Raw genomic sequence first — 23179 nt, 5'->3', positions numbered from 1 at the left:
TGTGCGTGTGCGTGTTTTTTAGATTTGATCTGAGCTGTTGGATCAAGATCGCTTCGATCGGATGGTGATCCAAGGTGGCGGCTATCTAGACCGTAGGATCGCTCGAATGTGTTCCAATTGCTAATGCTCGATCGGGTGTTGTGTCGAGCGTCGGGTCTTGTGGTAACACTCGATGTTCGATCGGGTGCAATCTTGATCGTCGGATCACGACCAGTCACATAACAATCAAGTGTTAATCGGGTGCAATAAGACCACATATTGACGATCGGTCGTGATCTAACAATTATAGGGGAGGACAAGGATTTTACATAGGCCAAGAGTCACTTCAGCAACTATATGAACAGTAGAATCGTGATCTAGCGTGATCTATAGGTCAGATAAGCCCCCCTCGCCCAAAGTGACAAGGTGCCACAAAATCTGCCTCAAAGTCAATATAGGCCAAGGACGGGCACCACATGGCTTTCTGCGAAGGTGGCTAGCAAATCTTTGGCAGGGCCCCTACCAGTTCATTAAATAAAAGAAAAAAAAAAAAGGCAGTGATATCCCCAACAGAAATCGTTAACTTTTGACGCATTTGGAGTTAACCGTAGCTCATCCAACCCTCAAAGTATCCTAAAAACTAGTTGCAATCCCGTGCGAGGCATGGGGCGATCCAAAAAAAGAAAGATTTATAACTAAAAAAGATATATATATATATATATATATATATATATATAAAGCTTTATTTAATAGAGAGATTGTAATCCTTGATTGTAGGCTTTTTTTTCATTTCATTTTAGGCTATTTAATAGAGAGAGATTGGAATCCTTGACTTTAGACTAGATTTGGATAGAGATAAGATATATGATAAGGATTGCAATATTTAGGAAAATATGAAAGTTTTTTTTAAAAAAAAGCAAAAAAAATATTTTCTATATTAACATTTTAAATTCCGGGTGCCACATCCCCTTAAAACGTTTTTAAATTACGTGTGATAGAGAAAAACTTGTGAAACAGTGTACCACATCACCTTAATGCGTTCTTAAATCTGCGTTATACACATAAATTCGGTGTAAAGCTGAATGTGGGCGTGACACGTGGTACAGCCTCAGCTTCCCACATTCAGCTTTACTTATATAATATAGATAGATATCTGTTTTGCGTGGGCATGGCTGTGTGTGTGTGTTAGTACACTGGCGGGGGCATCCACCCATGATATTTGATCCAACAGCAGCCCACTTTTTCAACTTCTGTCGGATCAAATATCAAGGGCAGATGCCCTGCTAGTGCACATGCCCGAGCGGGCACCGACAATGTTTAAGAGATAAAATGGGGCCTTGAGAAAGGGACATGCTCGACCCATGACAAATACAAAGTTGCTTTGGAGAGGAAGTCCCATGGCAGCTTTAATTGTATCTTGGAGGCAGTGTTGCCTAGACAATGTAGACATTACACAACAACAATGAACGCCTTTTCAAATTAAAGAGACAAAATGAAAAAGTAGAAAGGAGTAAGATCTTTCCTTCCACATGGGACCCTTGAGCTACATCTTGTCTAAGGTGGTTGGCACAGTTTCCTTAGCATTTTTCATTTTGGAAAGAAGGTGAGGCTCACATTCAAACGGAGAAAAGTCTATCTTCTCTTTACGTTAAGACTCTTCTATGTAGGATGATATATAGTACGATCACTGTTTGTAAAGGACTAATAATAGAGATATTACTGTAGAATTTAAGTACCAAAATTATAACACAAGAAGAGAATAAGCAAGCTTTTTTTTTTTTAATAAGGAAATTTGGTCAAGCGGTACCTAAAAATGTAAAATAGTGAGATGGACCCTCTGAATTTCAAACTTGTCAAGGGGTTCAATTTTGCTTTTCCTGACACATTTTTTGACCGAAATACCTCGCCACCCTCAAAATACACGGTAAGCCAGAAAATCTCTTTCTCCACACGACCTTATGTAACTTTTCCTAAAAATTCATACAGCAGCTATGCACGGCCTTATGTAACCCAATTTGTTGGATGTTAGGGGCTGATTATTGGATGCTTTATTAACAGGTCATGGTTTGAGTAATAGGTGTATGGTTTGGATGTACCAGGTTTATGGTAGGCCCCCCAAATTTTAGAAAAGGACGATAACAAATTCACGCCCCCTGTAAGATAATTTGCTCCTCTTTAACATGAAAAAAAAACATTCAAGTCTGCCACATAATTCATGTCAAAGGGGTGCGAATTATCCAGTAGGGGAGCGAATTTATCATCTCATCTATATGCGTTGACATCAAATAATGTATATTTTTTAAAAGATCACTTGGGCTCACAAGTGCATGGTTTGGATCCTATATGGCGTCCGAAATTAGGTGCACATATAATAGGTGGGTCCACTGTACATGATGTTTGCACATATGTGCTCACTTTATTTTTGCTATGGAAAGGCCTTTGAGCAAGATGGGGCCCACCCATTATATCGCATAAAATAGGAGACATTATATGGCGTTCATGATACTTGTTGGAAGATCTAAACCATTCATTTGTTTGGCCTCAATGTAAATATAGACTATGTCCCAAAAATTATCTCTATTGGATGATCCTATCCCTCCAATCGGTTCACGGATGAAGGCCTATTTACATTGGGGCCCAAGTGATTTAAACAAAGAAAATGGGCGTATCTTCTTCAAATATATAAACAAAGAAAATGATATATCATCTCCCTTTTCTTTCACGGGCAACCCTATTTTAGTGTAAAAAGAGGAGTCATAAACAATATATAGGGTTGCCCGAGGAAGAAATGTGCCTGGTCCACAGGAAGAAAAGGGGTATCACTTCTCCTTGACCTGGTGACCCCTTCCGAGCCCAACAGAGAACAACCGAAAATTTTGCAGGTGTGATAACCCCAGTTTCATATGTGAGAACCCCATTTTCATATGTGATAACCCTATTTTCCTTGACCTGGTAACTTCTTCCAAGCTCAGCATACAATAACCGAAAATTTTGCAGGTGTGATAAGCCTATTTCATCTCTTGGTCACCCTATTTTCATATGTGATAACTCTATTTTCCTTGACCTGGTAACCCCTTCCAGGCCCAACAGACAAGAACCGAAAATTTCCCAAGTGTGATAACCCCAGTTTCATATGTGATAACCCTCATTTTCCATATGTGATAACCCCATTTTCCTTGCCATAAGCAACCTCAAAATCTTTACTAACACTGGAAATGGGGATTTCCTAAGGACCAGATTTTGTCTTATTAATTTAATCCATCTGAGATGGCTGCTCTCACATGCAACAGCCCATCCGCAAAATTCCTTATGCCGAGGTCCCTAGCAAATCCCCTGGAAATAAATAGGGGAAGTGATATCTCTGTACCCTTTTCTTCCATGGCCCATCCGCAAAATTGCCTAGACAATGTTACCTAACAATAACATCTTTTAAAAAAAAGGGTTGCTAGAAAAACGGGAGCCTCTCTCTTGTGACACGTATGTAATAAGACAAAGAAGGGGGCACGTATCCATATAAAAGCCAAAAAAATCACTTTGAAATTGATGACCAAGTGTTTTCCTTTCAAAAGACCAAAAAAAAATACTAGAAGAGGGTAAGATATTTCCTTCCGCATGGGGGAGGGGGGACCTTGACTCTTGAGAACATCTTGTCTGAGGTGGTTGGCACAGTATCCTTACATTTCTCAATTTTGAAAGAAGGTGAGGTTACATGAGAATGCAGCCACGTAGGCTCAGATTTTGTCTTATTTATTTAATTCATTTGAGGTGGCTGCACTCTAATGCAACAGCCCATCCACGAAATGACCTCTGCATTGGTCCCTAGCAAATCCCCATATTGGAACGGAGAAAAGTCCATCTTCTACATTCACTCTTTTTATTGGAAAATTCCAACACTCGGGCTCCAAGTTGGCTATTGATATAGACACTCTTCCCTGTAGGATGATGTATAAAGGACTACCAATGGAGATAGTGAATGAGGTTCGTTGAATTTTCAATTATTTCCGAGTAATTGGTCAACCTAAACCATCTTCGAGAAATTCGCCATACATTTCACTGACTAAAATGAGTGGTTACATTTTGTTGCCCCCTTTTCTTTTGTTATTATGTTCTCTAAGGATAGGGGTGGTGGGGTCCCTCCCTAATCCCAGCTTAACTTCAGCCATTCTTCTCACTCTACGAACTGAGATATATATATATATATATATATATATATATATATATATGTTCTTCTCTTGAGTTAATTTCTATGGTGTTGTGGAAAGAGCTCCGGATCTGAAGCAGAAAAGGCGAAAAAGAAGAAGATTTTTATTTTTCAATCCGGAGAAGATATTTGTGATTATCAAATATGTTCTTCGGACGTTTCCTCTTTGTTTCAGTTGTTGGACTGATTTGCTTAGGAAGGTTTGGATATGGAGCCACTCTACTTCCTCCTGATGAAGGTATGAGATTCTGATTCCTTTAATATTGCTTCTGGTTATAATTCTAATCTTCTAAAAAGATATGGTTCCTTCATTTTGTTAGTCGAGTTTAGGGACCTCTCTTTTCACAGTTTTTTCCTTCATTTTTCTCTAGGTTTTTTTTTTTTTTTTTTTTTTTGGGTGCCCAAGGTCCAAAAGATTCTACGTCTTAGATAAGAGTATTTCTAGAATTAAAAAACAGGGACATAACATACAATTATGTGTATTTTTTAATTCTTGCTTTGGGCCATACGTGTTCAATAACGAAAAAAAATGCACGTTATTTGAAGTTAAAGATGAGACTTACTTTCACGTACAGGAGAGTGCCTCATTGTATTAGAATGAGGTCGACTGTGGGGATTTCCGTTTCTTTGGAAGTAGGCATAAAACAAATTGGACCAATTACCAAAGGAGGACAAACATTAGGCAAAATTATCAACAGGACTCATGCTTTTCAAAAATTATCAACGGGAGACAAAAGAGGTCTTGTCAGTAAAAGCTGGAAGAAAATACCCTTTGCCATTTACAACACGTTTTGACCTTGTTTTCTCCTTCTTCCCTCATCTTTTACTTTTCCATTATCACCTTTTTTGATTTTTTACCCTACTAGTCATCTTCCTCCTTGTTCAGCCACCATTGTTGCTGGCAAATATTGAAAACTTGAATGTTGAGTTCTTACCATCTATCTCTTTGTATTTAGGTTTTGTTTTTTTGTTTTTTTTAGGGTTTTGCACTATTTTTCAATCCTTTGTTTCTAATTTATCTTGTTTAGGGTTTAAGCGATTTATTTTTTAGAGTGAATTCTGGAGATAATGCATGGATGGCTTCACTCACTTTTTTGGAAGACAAGTGGTTGTATAAGAAAAAGTTGATGTAATACATGAATGGACGGCTACACATTTTTTGATTTACTTAAATTTTTTTTTTTGTAATACACAAATTGGGATGTAATACATGAAGCACATTTAATGAAAACAACATCCATTTCTTTTGTTATTTCTATCATGAGCAGAATTATAATGCCATTAGAAGAGTTGCTACAGGCAGGAGATTTTGTAGCAAAAGGGGTTTATCAACTATCTGGAAGGGGGTTAGTAACTCTCAAAAGTAGGGTTACTGATTTTCGAATGGGCTTATCAAGTGCTTGAAAATTGGCCCAAGGTACTGGAGTTTTGGAAGAGGGTTTTCAAGTCTCTAGGATTGGGGTTATCTAGTATAAAAAATGGGGTCACCAATTTCCGAATGGGGTGGTCAAGTCCCTAAAAATTGGCCAATGGTACTAGAGTTTGGGAAGAGGGTTTTCAAGTCTCTGGGATTGGGGTTATCTAGTATAAAAAATGGGGTTACCAATTTCTGAATGAGCTTATCAAGTCCTTGAAAATTGGCCAAGGGTACTAGAGTTTTGGAAGGGGGTTTTCAAGTCTCTAGGATTGGGGTTATCAAGTATCAAAATGGTTACCAATTTCAGAATGGGCTTATCAAGTCCCTGAAAATTGGCCGAGGGTACTAGAGTTTTGGAAGGGGGTTTTCAAGTATTTGGGATTGGGGTTATCTAGTATCAAAATGGGGTTACCAATTTACGAATGGGCTTATCAAGTCCCTTAAAATTGCCCAAGGGTACTGGAGTTTTGGAAGGGGGTTTTCAAGTCTCTGGGGTTGGGGTTATCCAATATCAAAATGGGGTTACCAAATTCTGAATGGGCTTATCAAGTCCCATATGAATACGTTTTTACTTCCTGTTTTTTTTTTCCCTTGTTCATTCTCATGTCTTTATCTTTCTACCGTACGATTCATCTTCCTCATCCTCATTGAAAGGGAGAAGGAGAAATGCAAAACCCTAAAACAAATGAAAAACAAAACCTAGATATTGAGAGAGAGAGATGGGAATGAACTCACGTTTCAAAATTTTGAGTTTTCCCGCCTCCAATGGTGGCTAAATGATGACGAAGATGGCTGGTAAGGTAAAAAAAACAAAGTTGAAAATGAAAAAGTAAAAAAAAAAGGGAAAGAAGAGGGAAAAGTGGAAAAGCAAAACGTGTTGCTTAAGAAAAGGGCATTTTTGTCCAGCTTTTAATGACAAGACCTCTTTTGTCCCTCGTTGATAATTTCTGATAAGCATGTGTCCTGTTGATAATTCCACCTAATGTTTGTCCCCCATTGGTAATTGATCCAAACAAATTTTACTTCCACTTTTTCACTTAAGAATGGACGTACAATTTGTTTTACTCCCATTTTATGTAGAAAGAAAGGAGCCATATAGAACCGTAGGAAATGATATCAGCACAACCATGTTTTAATATTTCCACAAACCCAACTTGTCTAAAGTTGTCTTTTCTTTTTTAATTGGTTTATGAGAACTTTTTGGGAAATGAAATAACCTGACAGCTCTTTAAATACTAAAAGACAAGATGGGTCAGTGAAAATATGGGAACATGGTTGTGCTGATATCATTTCGGGATTTGAGAGCCTCCATCCCATAAGGCATTTCGCGGATGGTCTGTTGCATACAGAGGCTCACTTTTCAGCAGATTTTGTCTTCATTCACTCTCTGGCTGCTGTCAGATGCAACAGAACATAGGCGAAAAGCCTTCTGCGCCATGGACGCTAGCAAATCCCTTTACCAAAACCGTATATTCAAATCCGGGTAAAGCCATGATAAATTAATGACTCTAGTGGGATGGTCTACCATCGGATGAAATTCTCATTATTACTTGATAAAATCTGGTTGGGGTATGCCTAATCCCACATTACCTACCAAATAATAATAATAATAATAATAATAAACTAATGACATTAATATCTGCTAAATGTGATAATCAGTGGCCACTCTTAAAGTAATAGGACGGAAATTGGGCAAAACGGATTGGGATTTTAGAGCAGAAGTTGACCCTTGTAGTGGAGAATCGGGCTGGGTTGTGAATAACACTAACAATGCGACCAGCACTCTCGTGGGATGTAATTGCAACATCACAGTCTGCCATGTCGTAAGCATGTACGTATAATTCAATTACTATTAATTCTCTGTTTATTTGAATATATTTGTTCTATGGAAATCTAACACAGATCGAGGGTAAGGCTACTGATATTTGCAATACTATGTTTCAATAATTGCACAAACTCATCTAGTCTTTTCTTTTCTTAATTGGCCTGCGAGAGCTTTTAGGAACTGCAACTAGCGGTGCAACTCGGGTCGGGTTGGACCCGACCCGACCCGAAGAACCCTCTTTTCCAACTTGAACCCGACCCGACTCGATTTCCAACCCGACGAGGTTCAACCCGACCCGACCCGAAGAACCCTTTTTCCATCCCGAACCGTCCCGAAGAACCCTTTTTTCCATCCCAACCTGACCCGAGTTTAACCCCATGCAACCCAACTTTTTAAGCTTACACAAAACAAATTTCATAAAAAAAAATGTCGGGTTTCACTCGGGTCAGGTTGCCCAAACCCTCGACCCGAACCTGAACTCAACCCGAGCCCGACCCAAACTAAACCCAACCCGGCCTTTTTTCAGGTTGAAACCAACGGGTTTCCGTTTAACCCGACCCGAGTTGCACCCCTAACTGTAACACCTTTTACACCTATTTAAATAATAAAAGACAAATTGAATTAGTGCAATTATCAAAACATGGTAGTGCCGACATCAGTGATGTAGAGAGTTTAGGGGAAAAAACCTCCACTGAGAACACACGTGCATGAAGTTTGCCACTGTGTGTGTGACTATTATTAGAGTATTTTCAAAATAAAAATGTTTTGAAAAGGTTTTGCAAAGAAAAGTGTTTTTTGTTTGTAAAGTGGTGTGCTTTCAAAAAGAGGGGGAAAATGCTTTGGGAGAATAGTCCCACCTTGGAAACCGAAAAAGTTGGAGAGGAGTATATAAAGCTTTTTCTACTTCCCTCTCTTGCTTTGTTGTGCAATAGGTTTTGACCATGGGTGGACCTGCCGGACGTTGTGTCCGTGCGTGCGACCTGAGCTGTAGGGTGCTAGTGATGCTTTTTGGCGCACTTTGCACTTCGCACGACATATTGTCACTCATCCGATGGTGATTGACTGATTGGCCATATCGGTCGTCTTGATGTGCACCACCGACTAGTGTGGGAATGGGTGCGATCTGGTTCGTTAGGTCTAGGGTAACCGCTAGTGGGTGATCGGGTGCATTGTGGATCATCGGATCATGTCCAATCTCATCCCAACGATCAAGAGCCGGATCGGGTGCAATCGGCGGCGTGTATTGTTGATCACCACCAAAAGCTCCTATAAATGGAGCAAAACCCTATCATTTCCTATAGAATACAAAAATACACTTGTAGGAACTAGATTTGAGAGATTCCAAAGCATTTCACACCCTTGAAAAGCCTTTCTAAAATCAGTCTTTACATTTTCCTTTTAGAATGTTCGTTCTAGAATTTGTGGTAACTAGAGTCTCACATACTTGTTCTTCCAAAGTGATTCGTCGTTTAGTGCAAAACTTCATCAAACATTTGGTGAAGGATTCACTGGACTTCATTGTATCTTGGAGGTGAATTCGTGGTTCCCCTTCCAAACAATTGATGGGGGTGAATATCGTCTTTAAGGAAAGTGACTACACGCCTTGAAGCCTCTCATTCCATCTCTTTTTCCACCATCTCCATCATCCATATTATACAACAACTATACCCTTATCAATGTTTCAAAATGCGGATACAAGTCAAAATGTGGACATAGAAAATCCTAGTTGACTCGGTATGATGCGACCGTAACTTGAGAGAGTCAAAGGAGTTTTGACTAACTTTGAAAGGCAAAACATGGGCTCAGGCCATAACACGGCCAAGGTAAAGGGGGTCGACTCTGGGAGTCCACGACAATAAGGAGGAGTTTTGAAACTATGATCCACAGTCAGATGCGATCAATGATCTTCCATTATAGATACAGATTAAAATATATATAGTGAGAGGAGAACCAAGAGCTAGAGCTTTCACTACCCCCTCCTTTATGCTTTTTAACAAAAGCACCCATTAAATACACATAATTTCAACCCTACCCCCTCCTTTATGCTTTTTTAATAAAAAAAAGTGGACAAAGTCAACATAGATTGCAAAATCCTCATTAAAAATTCAGGCTTCAATTGAAAATCTCAGAAAATGCTCAAAACCTCATTAAAAATTCACTATCATTCACAGCAATGCTTAAATTTTGAATTACAAATGTTGTCCATGTTCTTGTCATGTACAAGTAAAATTTCAATTTATGATAGTGTGCCTCTAAATGAACCGTAGTTATATCATTTCCCATTCAACTATAGAAATAATTTTTTTCCATAAGGTCCTCTATCGATTGCAAGAAAAACTTTTCTGATGAAATATTCTTTCTATGGAAAATTTTCTCTTCCCACAATCTACAGGGAAATAAAATGAAGGTCCCTCTCAATAAAAATTGAACAAGGTTGGTTCAAGTTATTTTTTTAATGGGCAAAAAAGTAGTCAATTTTACAAATTTATTTACTTTCCAAAGTTTTCCACAAGATTCCAGCATTTTCTTAATTTTAGAGGCTTTGTTATGCTATAATCATGTGCCTTGCCTCCTTTTACCCTGTTTGGATCAAAAGGTCCTCCTCTTATATTCTTTCTGATTGAAATAATTATAATCACTACATTTCTTTACTTTCTTTTTTTTTCGGTTAAGAACAATATTAAGGCATCATTTTATAACCATTAAGTTTTTTCTCTCGTGGGGTGCTAATTTACTAGTGTGTGTGTGTGTGTGTGTATTATATAGCAGAAGAGAAAATGAGAGATTTATTTGAATTTCTCCCAAAATTCTATGAAAATTACACATCACTTTTTTGACTTTTTTTAACAAAGACACCCATTCAACCCACATATTTTCAATCCTACCCCCTCCTTTATGCTTTTTAACAAAGGCACCCATTAAAGCCACATAATTTCAATCCTACCCTTACCCTTTATGTTTTTTAAATTATGGAAACCTCTATAGATTGGAGGGCTAAGATCAGCAGATGCACGGGCCGACAAAAGAACTGTACATACCACATCATAGGTTGATCCAAACCGTCCATATGATGGAACATAACATCAATCGGTTGTGCCCGTAAAATCATTTCCATAGGCTGATCCTAGCCCTCCAATCTATAGAGGTTTCCATAATCTGTTGTTCGCCTGAAGGTGCCCGGAATTTGTAAATATTTTTACAGGTGTGCTGAATTCGTAATATCCTCAAAAAATTAATAACGAAAAGTAGTTTTTTTATAATTGTCATATTTTGATACCTCTTCTTTGTAGTTTTTCCGTAATTGTCATATCCAAGTACCGGTTGTCCAAAATTTCCCTCATAAACTTTACTACGTAATGATTATTATTGCTAGCTTCTTTCTTTACGTATTATTGCTAGCAATCTTTCAAGAAATAATATTGCTAGCTTCTTTCTTTATGTATTATTGCTAGCAACCTTTCAAGAAATAGTATTTCCATGCATTTTTTCATCACATCTAGTAAAACAAATCTCTGAATACATACAATTGCAAATGATGGGTGAGACATAGCGTTTGAAGAAGGTGGCTAGCAAATCAAGATTCAAAATTACCAGCGAGGTGTTAATGCCACAGATTTTGCAAATAATTCCAAGCATTCATACATTTTTTACCCTCACATAGATAGTATGTACAAATATGTGGGGAGGGCAAAAAATGGTGAAAATCTTCCACATTGACGTGTTAAATGGACAAAATTCTCTCATTTTCTCTTCTGCTATATATATATATATATATATATATATATAGAAAACTGTTGGTGCGCTTAAGCTCACCATTTTTTTGGTGCGCTTAAGTTGTTATAACACCTCCCATTCGTTTAAATGTTTGGGTCCCGCTTAAGCGCACCAATGGGAGGCGTTATAACAACTTAAGCGCACCAAAAAAATGATGCGCTTAAGCTCACAAACAGTTTTCTCATATATATATATATATATAGAGAGAGAGAGAGAGAGAGAAAGCTAGAGCTTTCACTATTATAATATCTATAGTTGAAGGTTAAAGGGCAAAGATTAAAATTCATGATAAAGGAAACACAGGATGAAAATAAAATGAAGTACATATAGAACAACAATACAAGTGTGCAATATTTGATTTGGACGTTGAACACTGATAGTGGGTTAGAAAAATGTAACTCGAAGAAAGGAGTGCCAGTAACAAAACAAGAGACTACATATATATTTTTTCCTTCCAAAAGTAGTGCGAAAAAGCTTAAAAAGCGGTTTCTGTCTGTTTTGGATTGCAGACTTCTCCAGGCTCAAAATCTTCAAGGAGTGCTTCCACCAGAACTGGTCAGGCTGCGCTTCCTCCATTCACTGTAAGACCTCTCTCTCACACTTACGCCCACGGCTCAAGTTAGATCATCCCAACATTAATTGCTTAAATTACGCCCAAAATGACCTCTTTGGTGGTCACAGTGATCTCAATCGCAACTTCCTCAACGGCACTATACCTCCCCAATGGGGAACCATGCAACTGATAAACGTGTAAGTTTTTTTTTTTTTTTTTACCATTGCGAAGAACTTTGAACTTTTCGAAAATTAACGAGAGAGAGAGATAGAATGTCATTACAGCACTCTACTCGGAAATCGCTTATCAGGACCCATCCCAACAGAGCTTGGAAACATTACTACTCTCAGATCTTTGTACGTTTTCATTTTCTTTCTCTTTTATTGTCTCATTATTCTCAACCAATTTCATATGGGTCTTTTTTCTGTTATGGTCACAAAGAATGTTGGATTTTCAGGATTCTAGACGCCAACCGGTTTAATGGATCTCTTCCAAAAGAGCTTGGGAAGCTGGTCAATATAGAGAAACTGTAAGATCTTCCTTTCTTACATAAATGTGAGCTTTTGAATTGCCATTTTATATTGGAATCTTAGGGCATATATCTTTAGTACTAATTCTGGGATTTTTGCCAATTAGTCCCTCCTTAGTAAAATAAATGCTAAGGAGGGCAGCCTTGCATGAAAGTGCAGCCCAAAAATACAATAGGGCCCACATTATTTGGATGATCTACACCATTCATTTTTTTGGCCCCTCCGTCGATATGGTGTGCCGATAAAATCATATCAGTATGATGATCCTAACCCTTTGATCCGTATTGCGGTGGCTTATACATAATGGAGTATTTGGCCCCGCATCTGCCATGTGGATGTCATCAAGTCCGTTGATCTGATCGACAAACACAAATTGGGGCATTGTAGTAGATCCAGACTTGATCGGATGATTATATAGCCCTTTGATATGTAAGGCCTCATTTAGATTTATACTAAGAGAAATTATAATCTTCCAGATTGGATGTCCATTCGGCATGAGATCAGGACTATATGGCTTGCCCCATGGTGCTCCATCAAATCAATGCTCTTGATTACACACAATGTTCTGAAGTGGGACCCAATGTTGACTATTAGGATTGATCCAGATCGTGTGATAGTCAATACTGTAGTTGGACTCTTTCAAGATTGCTCATTTTGGTAGGCCCCAAAGTATAAAATGGACGGCGCAATATAGAAACCTCCATGAATTGGAGGGTTAGGATCATCCTATGGAGAAAGGTAAAATGTTTAGGAAGACTCTTGCCGTTAAAACATTGAGAATTTCATTTTATAAATTTTAACACATCAATTTGATGTCTTAATTTTAGGTACTTTTTGGCAATTATTTTCTAATAGCTGGAATAATGCGCCATTCTTATGGACGTTTTAGCATTTATTTTTGCTAGGGAGGGACTAATCGGCAAAAATCCGAAAGGTTATACTAGTTTTAGAAATATTTAGTTAATGGCTTAGGAGAGGTGTTAATGTCGAATTTACAAACTAAGATTAAAATAAAATAATATTATTCGCAAATTTGGACCAATTTTGGTAGCATCTAAATGGGCCTAATGTATCGTGACCATTGTGCTTGGTTTTTTGAACTATAGTCAAATCTCCTCAAACGAATTTACGGGAGAGTTGCCAGATACACTTGCTAATCTAAAAAATCTGAAGGATTTGTAAGTATTTTTCTTTTTCTTTCTTTTTTGGTCTTTTCTATGTATATAAAATTTATCATCTTTCTCTTCATTCTTTCTTTCTTGTTTTCTTTTCTTTTGGCATTATGCAGTAGGATAATGGATAACCGCTTTACTGGAAAGATACCTGATTTCATCCAGAATTGGAGCAAGCTCGAAAAATTGTAACCATTCTGTTATTTTGAATTTTAGTTTTTATTCCTGGAATAGTGTCTCTGAATTTCATTTCTTAATTTCATCAATGATAGAGCAATACAAGGAAGTGGTCTGCAGGGGCCTATTCCTTCTGGCATTTCTGTTTTGGAAAATTTATATGACCTGTAAGTAGAGCCTACTGATTTCGCACCATTATTTGTTTTGTGTCATGTAGCAATTTTTTGGTAATCAGTCTTTGCTGAATCTTTTACAGGAGGATTAGTGACATAAATGGAACATCTTTGGGGTTTCCATCACTGAGTAAGATGACAGGCATGAGGACACTGTGAGTCGAATCAATGCTTGTCTTTGGTATGTTGTACAGAAGTTCATCTTTCTTCAGGGTTGTTGAAGTGCATGCACTTTATCCAATGTTACAGAATATTGAGGAATTGTAATCTTTCTGGAGAAATCCCTCGCTATATTGGGACAATGACAAACCTGAAAACCTTGTAAGTTGATTCTTTTAGATAAGGTAAAGATGTTCTTTACCTGATGTTGTCTTCTTATCTGCTTGCTTTAGTAGAGGGAATATGTTCATTAAACGTAGATGCATGTACCGATCCATTCCTTGAAGGCAGTCATTCTAGTGCCAAGAGAGCTGTTGTTATGCAACATGATCTTGAGTTAGAGTCCCTTGAATAACGTCTTACCAAATTAAGGAAGGAAATTTCATGTATTTTTCTCTTTCCTAAAACATCAAGTGGGAATAATGAATGATCAATTGGATTCCACAACCTGAGTCATACACATTGCTTATTTTTAACGTCCAGAAGCTCAAAAGTACGTGCTTCTGGAGCCCAGGTAATCATGAACTTTAACAGTAGAGATGGAGCTAATAAAGTTGAAATGGTCCAAATGAAATCTCATGCAGAAAAATAAAAGTGTAGAGAAAAGATATACTCTGTTGCAAGAAATGCAGTTTATTATTACAACAGAGCTCTGGAAAACTAAACTGAATTAAACACAAGTGATGGATGCTTACTTATCGATTCTGTTTTATCCGTCGTTTCGTTTTTGCCAGTGGAACGGAACGCTTCGGCGTTTCGTTTCCGAAAAGACGCTACGAAAACTCTCTTTTTTTATAGTTAATTAAAAAAAATAAAAAATAAAAAATTCCTAAAAATTTAAACAAAAGGGTCATCCTATGCAATCCAATCCATAATAACATCAAGGTTGTAAAGATCTAATATTTACTTAAAGGAAAATCTTTGTCATCTGAAATGCCTGTACTAACCAGTGCCTGACTAGATGAACAAAAATTTAGAGACTTAATTATGATATTTTTTCGACTAGACTTTTAGGATTTAATAATGTTTGGACATGATAGAATTTATGAATTTTTAAAATTAGAAAAATACCCCATCATTTGACAGTTATGATTTTGACAGACTTGAAATGACCGAAAATGTTGAATTTTGTACTAGACTGCGAAGTTGACTGTTTATCCTTTTAGATGTGGGTGCTAAAACTATTTTTAATAAATTCAAATGGAAGGCATTCCCCTATTTACATGTAAATCTTAAGTAAATAAATATTTACTTAAATGATTTTGCATGAAAATACCCAATTCTAAGAAGAGGCAAGAAGAAGAGAAGACAACTAATAAGAGCCAAGAAGAAGAGGAGAAAAAAAGCCAAAAGGTTGTTTTGGCCGAAACAAGGCATTTTGCCCTAACACCCCATTTCGGACGAAACAGGGTGAAACTGTATTTGGTGGTTTTCCATTCTGAAATTCCGGAAGGGGAGGGGACGAAATGTTTCAACCGAAACGAAACGAAATTGATAACTATGGATGGATGCATTGGGGTAATGCCCCATTATAAACACAAGTGATGCTCCACTTAAACCAATAGGTCACCTTTATGAACCTTGGGGGGGGGGGGGGACGGGTGCTTAATAAGCATTTGTCCAGGAGGGAGCTTTTGCTTAAAATGACTAATATACTGGGTGCTAGGGTTATAGTCATCATATACAGGTGAACAATAAGCTTCCAAGATCATGTATTCTAAGTCTATAAGATTTATTCTCTTAAAAGATACATAGTCAAATACTAAACTTGAGGATATTATCAATGGATTATTTATTCTAAATTGGTTAGCTTCATGTTGTTTCTTGGCGTATTATCTTGAGGAAGAATGGGAAGTAATCATTTATACCTTTCTGAGTTTTTATTGTGTAACAATTGAACCCTCAAAATTAGCATTCATTTAGTTCCTAGCAAGACATGGTCAGTTTAACCCTGATGTCCTGAGCTGGTTTTGTCATGCTCTTTTGTACATTTGTAGGTTTATTTTCTATTTTCTCAGTATTTAGTCAACTACATTTGGCAAGCCTTGCGTAGACTCAACTTCCTAGCGTGTTGGTCCGTTATCATCTGTTTTAAATGCTGCTTTTATTTGTGTTTTCTTGACCTTTCCATGCTCATCATGAGTTAATCATAGTCACTATTTCTGGAAAGTGAGCCACAGAAGGACTCGTTTCTTCTCAACATGTGTTTTATGTTGCATAGATAAACCTAGTAGTGCTTATCAGTGTTTCAAGAGACGGATGTGGACCAAAACATGGTCGAAGAAAATCCTAGTCGAGTAACTTGGTTGACGCGGCTGAGTACTCAAGTTGACGCAGTCGTAACTCGTGAGAGTCAAAGGAGTTTTTATGAACTCTGTAGAGCAAAATGCGGATCGCGGCGGCAAAAGCAGAACATGACCAAGAAAAAAGGGAGTCGTCTTGGGGGAGTCCACAATGATGCGGGGGAGTTTTAAAACTATGGTGCTTTTTGATGCATCAATTTGGATGGAAAAGTTTAGCGTCGGTGACTTATGTTCAATTATTTATGTTGCTAATATTTTGTTAGGTTTGTCTTGGAACGCTCTTACTGCAACATTGAAGTATATTTTGTATTAATTTCTACTATAAGAATTAACAGTTGATTATCAATAAATGACTTGAATGCCCTAGCAGACATTGTTTTGGGACAGAACCTTGATCTTATCTAATCTTCCTTGTGGTTTTCTTGGCAGAGATCTTACCTTTAACAAGTTGGCAGGAAATATTCCAAGCAACTTCGGAAACCTACAAAAATCTGATTTCATGTGAGTGGACTAATTTATCATAATAAATTTTCAAACTAGCCTATATGGCAACTATTATGGTGTTCTTTATACACAAACTGCTCAATCACAGTAAATCATTGTGGCTTTTGATTAGGTATTTTACTAGCAACTTGCTGACTGGACCGGTACCAGACTGGATGCATAAAGGAGATAACATGTATGTGTCTCTCCATGCTTGTTATAATTTTTATGGTGATATATTAGTTCCCCATGCATGTGATATATTGTTTTTGTTAATCCATGTATCCTTTTTGCTTTAGTGACACTATGATTATTGTCTTTGATACGATCGAAGACCTAGGTTCACCTGATGGACTTCTTGATGAAAGAATTCAAAACCTATTAAGAATTATTAATTCAATCAAACCAGCCACCATGCCGATTGGCTTGCCAATAAAATGTGTGGCTAATGGGAAAAAATGGTTCCACTTAATTGTAAAATCTACTGTAAATATGATAATGAGATGGAAGTGGAGAATTCATGAGAAATGGGATTCTTGCGGAGGAGTCCAAACTTGAGTTTTCATTTATCAAAAGAACATAATACAAGTGATGTTTTTGCACGATAGTCTTGATGACTAAAATCCCCTAATTCTTTGCTTCTACGCTATCCTTGCAACTTCCATTCCTCTTGATCCCACCAACTACATTGAAGCCTCTAAAGACAAGCATTGGAGTGACGCTATGCTTGTATTTCGTCTAAGTGGGTTTTTTACAGAGAAGCAGGATTCGTTCCTGTGGGTGGGGATTCGCGATTCCCCGAATCGCGAATCGGAATCGTGATTCGATTCGATTCCCCGATTCTAGGAAATCCCGATTCCCAAATTTGAGAACCCCGATTCCCAAATTTGGGAACCCCGATTCCTAATTTATGAAAACCCCGATTCCCAGGCGATTCCCTGCGAATCCCAACTCCCCAGCGACTCCCAGCGATTCCCCGGCGAATCTCCGGCGAATCCCCGGGGAATCCCCGGGGAATCCCCGACGACTCTCTGGCAAACCCACGATTCCCGCTTCCAACCATCCCAGGAGCCTTCGATTCCCGAATCGAATCCCGCTTTCGATTCCCGAATCGAATCATCGAATCCCGCTTTCGATTCCCGAATCGAATCATCGAATCCCGCTTTCGGTTCCCGCCTTGGCAACCTTGGTTTTTTATACTAAACACAACTTTGATAGTTCCATTGTTTGGTACACAGCCCAATTCGTGGCAAAGGGCTTACATCAAGTTACAGGTAGAGATTTTGATGAGACCTTCGCCGACTTGATATCCAGAACTCATGCTTGCATGGCACCTTGACTGAAGATGTTTACATGAAGCAGCCCATTGGTTTTCTTGATCCATCCAACCCGCATTTTGACTTCAAACTCCACTGCTCATTATATGGGCTTTAACAAGCACCACAGACTTGGTACAATCATTTTAAGGACTCTCTTCTCGAGCTTGAATATCACATTAGTGCATCTGATCTTTCACTATTCTTATTGCATTCTTCTCTTAGTTCCGTCTTTCCCATTGTTTATGGTGGCGATATTATAATTATTGGCAGTGATTCTCTTGGCATTGATCTTCTCATCAATGCTTTATCTTCTCAATTTGATCTCAAAGATATTAGTGCACTCAATTATTTTCTAGGAATGGAAGCTACATGCACCTCAGATATTATTTATATCTATCTAACTCAATACAAGTTTGCATTGGAACTCTTGGAACATACTGATGTGCTTGTTGCTAATCCCCTTAGCACACCGACTCCTAGCGGGCCAAAACTATCAAAATCTGATGGTACAATGTTTACTGATGCTACCCACTATAGCAGCGTTGTCATTGCCCTCCAATATCTTACACTTACACGGCATGACATCTCCTATGCAGCCAATCAAGTGTGTTTATTTATGCAATTAAGCTCCTACGACCACCGATCTAGAGGCCATGAAACGCAAGGTTACCGGAAACTCGCCCGGAAAGTGAGGAGCGCGCTTTCCCAAATCGCGTTTCAGAAGCAGGAAACTTGGCGAGCGCGTTTGTGATTCGTGGGAAGCGAGTTTCTCATTTCTTGGGAAGCGTGTCTCCCAATTTTTAGGGTAAAAATATGGGTCTTAGTGTGCTTTTCCGTTGCCTCGATTTCAGGACTACCTATGGTATCACGTATCTAGACTATTTATCGTGCCTCACTTCACATGACCCGAGAGAGGTAGGTGATGATACTTTTCTATTCTTCACTTGAGGATGGGTGAGGAGTTTAAACACTTTGATTCTTCTCTTCGATTTCTTTCTATATCTTATCTGTATATTAGATGTAAGACCCATTCATAGCTGTTCTTGTGTGAAAAGGTTTAAATTTTGATGAAATGCTACATTTAAGAATGTTATCTGTTAATTTCCCATGGAAATATTACTTTTACAAAAATCGATTTATTTGTGACTACCGAGCTTATGAATTTTAGAATTTGCTTCCCTAATTATATACGTGTTCACTTTGGATATTGAATTTCATCATGACATGGACTGTACCTTGTGGAAATGATCATAAACCATTAATTAGTACCATGATTAGATGCATATGGCATGTTTGTAGCTTGTTGATACGATTGACCATACATGGGGCGTGATAGTAGTTATGAAGGGGTGGCCTTTGAGTCGTCCTTGGGGTGGCAACCCGAAATCCAACTTTGATGATAGGCACAGTCGTAGGATTAGCAAATGCATCTTCGTTGGGCCTACTGCCTCGGGGCGGTATGACGGTATTGCAATGCCGTAAGCAAGACCTATACCACCGACCATAGACGGGTCGTAGACGGTGGGGAGCGTAAGGCAAGGTAACGGGTTATCCATAGGGAAACTGTGATTACCTTGGCTGAATCTGTCTAGCCAATATGCACAAAGACTTGGATAGACTACCCATTGTGGTGAACCATAGGTGGGTGGTTAGTGTCTGGGAAAGTGGGGCACCACACCGTTCCGCTAAGCTCACCTAGCACCATGTTGACTTACATATTGACGCACATGTCGACTAGCATTGATACATATTGATACACATGATGAGATGGTTTCCTTTATTCCATAAATGCTGTAGACGTTTTGGTCATAGAAGCACGAAGCGGGTGCGGGGGTGGGAGCAGGGGTGGGAGCAGGTGCGGGAGCAGGGGCAGGGAAGCGTGAGGTCTAGAAGAGTCTAAGGTTGGGAGCGCCGTGGGAGCGTCAATGTAATATTTTCATCATATATCTTTCAAAATTCAAGTACATAAAAAATAGTAATTTTTAACTATCTTCATATAAATCTTTCAAAATTCAAGTACATCAAAAGTAGTAATTTCTACTCGTCTTCATTTTCATGCCCTATTTCCTCATGCGTTCTAAAGATTTGCCTCCGTGCTTGCTCCAATGAAGTACTTTGAACAATTGAAGGAGTTTAATGCAAGTAAGTTGGTGAGGGGGTTACTAATGGAATAATAAGAGCTGGTTGGGAGCGCCATGGGAGCGGTTTCCATCTCTTCGGGATTGAGCTCCCTGGAAGCTCCTTCCTAAGGAGCGCTGAATCGAGGTTCCGAGTCAGGAGCGGCACCCTGAGGGAAGATTCCTGCTTCTAAGGTTTTGGTATGCTTGAGCATGTTGGTTTCATATATCGGTTTTAATATCGAGCTTAACTCATGATTTCTCATCCCCTATTGCAACATGTATAAATTAAGTTTTAGAAATTAAGTTTTGAAAGGAATAAATTGTGTTTATCTAACTAACACTGCCATACACGATTTCCAAATTCTTAATATATTTAGGGAAAAAATTGCAGTACTTTAAATTCTGAATTTTATCTTCTTGTGATGTTTGGAAATTATGTCGTAGGACCCTATGGAGTTTCTTGATGTTGAGACTCACACCTATATAAGCAATTGCTGGTTATGCGGCATATGATGAGGCGGGGTCAAATGGGGATGCTTAGAGTACGAGTGCGGCGTTGTGGGAGGGGCTACATAGCCGTCAACGGGAGATACCTGTCGAATTTTATTTGGGTTTGAGTTGATTGGTTTAGGATTTTAAGTTTGAACTTTAGCTTTATTCCATCTATATTCTAGTCGTTGGCTTTATTCTATCTCTCATTTCTATGTTTAAAAAAAATATTTGGCATTTTTTACACTTTGAGTTTAATCTAGTTCTTCTTTTAGGTAGTGATCCAGGTTGCGGATTCTTTCAAAAATCTGGGTCGTTACTAATATAGAACTATTTTATTTCTTTTCTTTCAAGAATTGATGGTTCATTTAGGGTCGAACTATTTTACAAAATATAACTATTTTTTTCCTTTCAAGAATGTCGAATGTGTGATTGTGGGGTGGTGATATGGGCATTTGTCGTCCAATTGGGGTGGCAGACGCAAACAAGACGGAAGTTTGTGCCATTCACCAAGGAATTAAAGGTGCTCCTACATGAAGACTTGAATAAGGTGGTGGTCGAAGGAGACTCTCTCAATGTCATAAGGTGGCTAAGAGGCTCACACGCCATATCTTGGAGATTTGCCGCCTTATTTGATGAGATTCAGGATAGAATTCGGGTTGCTTTGATTTCATTTAACCAAATTTGGTGGTCAGCCAATGGCGAGGCTGACAATTAGCTAGAGAGGGAGTATTCGGGGAGAGTGTGGAGCTCTTTGACTTGGAGCTCTTTGACTTTCTTCCACCCTAGCCCTTTAATTTCTATACTTTTATTTTCTCTTGTTTCATGTGCTGCTACGTTTTTGTACTTTTAGGGACCTCCTCGGTCTTCGTTTGCTTTTAATGAAATCTCTTTACCATTAAAAAAAAAGGAATTGATGGTTCATATTGCAAATCATGCAGCGATCTTTCATACAATAATTTTACATGGAAAAGCACTGGATTAAATGATTGTCAACGAGAAAATGTGTAAGTTTTGTTTTGTTTTCTTATATACTTTCCAGCTTTATATATATATATATATATATATATATATATATATTTATGTGAGAATAGAATTCCTGAGGTTAACATCATATAAGCTTATATGAGGTGGCGCTCACCAAACATAAGGCGCCCACTTTGTTTGGATGATCCGAACCATTCATTAGCAAGGCCCCATCATAGATAGGGTGTGTACCAAAAATCAGCTCCATTGGATCATCCTAACCCCTACAAAAGTGGAGGAAAAATGGGCAGATTTGTGGACAAAAAGCGTCTATCCATTTTGCCCTCCACTTTTGGATGGGTTAGGATGATCCAATTGAGCTGATTTTTTGTACACACCCTATCTATGATGGGGCCTTTCAAATGAATGCTTTGGATCATCCTAACAATGTGGGCCCCTTATGTTTTGTGAGCGCCACCTCATATAAGCTATATGAGGTTAACCTCAGGAACCCTTCTCTCTCTCTCTCTCTCTCTCTCTCTCTCTATATATATATATATATATATATATATATATATATATATATATATATATATATATATATATATATATGAGGAATGCTAGACTGAAGGGAGCCCTTGTAAAAAGAGGTGAAAGGGCTCCTCCTTTGGCTAAACATCACGATCCTGCATTAATAGATGATGAAAAGTCAAACAACATCGTGATGTGCAGCCAATGGAGGAGCCTTTTCACCCTCTTTTTGCAATGGATCCTGTGAAACTACCAGTGTCCTCCAAAAACTTAAGCTGTTGGAGAAAGGCATTATTAATCTTTTATACTTTAATACTCCCCCTCACGTGTGGCCCCTCTTTCTTTGGGTTGGCCTACACGTGGCACATGTGGCCCCTCTTTTGGGTTTGGCCATTGCATGTGGATTTCTGCTATCCGGGAGGTTTGAACCCAGGCATTTGCTCTGATACCATGTGAAACTACAGTTTACTCCAAAAGCTTAAGCTGTTGGAGAAAGGTGTTATTAATCTTTTATACTTCAACAGATCCCTTCATTATATATATATATATATATATATATATATATGAGAAAACGGTTCCTACACATATGTGTAGATAAGTTATCTACACACTAGGTTAAAATACAGTGGGGGCCACATTATTTGGGTGATCCAAACCATTCATTTTTAAGGCCCTCACATAGATAGGGTGTCCACAAAAAATCAGAAACATAGGATCATCCTAACCATTCGAACTGTGGAGGCAAAAAATGGACTAATTTGTGAAGGTTTAAAGACATCCATTTTACCTCCACAAATCATAGGGTTGGGATGATCCTATGGATCTGATTTTTTGTAGACACCCTATCTATGTGAGGGCCTTTAAAATGGATGGCTTGGATCACCCAAACAATGTGGGCCCCCACTGTATTTTAAGCTAGTGTGTAGAGAACTCTCTACACATATGTGTAGGAACCGTTTTCTCTATATATATATATATATATATATGAGAATAGAGTTCCTAAGGTGT

The 23179-nt window shown here is 38.3% G+C and overlaps 1 protein-coding gene across 9 annotated transcripts in view; it reads left to right on the top strand.

The window, feature by feature from the left end:
- The window catches only part of LOC143890327 (putative LRR receptor-like serine/threonine-protein kinase At1g07650), a 51088-nt gene that overhangs the window by 16430 nt on the left and 11479 nt on the right, over window positions 1–23179 (top strand). For 3 of the 9 annotated variants that reach the window (XM_077394965.1, XM_077394970.1, XM_077394971.1), the window contains 6 exons: window positions 13724–13795; window positions 13885–13956; window positions 14051–14122; window positions 16693–16764; window positions 16880–16942; window positions 21616–21681. In XM_077394965.1, the coding sequence (XP_077251080.1) occupies window positions 13724–13795; window positions 13885–13956; window positions 14051–14122; window positions 16693–16764; window positions 16880–16942; window positions 21616–21681 (417 nt within the window). Of the gene's footprint in view, window positions 1–4209; window positions 4419–7256; window positions 7429–11705; window positions 11778–11877; window positions 11947–12033; window positions 12106–12206; window positions 12279–13385; window positions 13458–13567; window positions 13640–13723; window positions 13796–13884; window positions 13957–14050; window positions 14123–16692; window positions 16765–16879; window positions 16943–21615; window positions 21682–23179 lie in introns of those variants that run through there. The other 6 variants (XM_077394966.1, XM_077394964.1, XM_077394968.1 and 3 more) reach the window with 4 other exon arrangements.

Source organism: Tasmannia lanceolata, unplaced genomic scaffold, assembly GCF_043159265.1.
Source record: "Tasmannia lanceolata isolate RefF3 unplaced genomic scaffold, GAP_Taslan_0.1 ptg000013l, whole genome shotgun sequence".
Taxonomy (NCBI): domain Eukaryota; kingdom Viridiplantae; phylum Streptophyta; class Magnoliopsida; order Canellales; family Winteraceae; genus Tasmannia; species Tasmannia lanceolata.
This window is presented reverse-complemented; position numbering and strand designations above follow the sequence as displayed.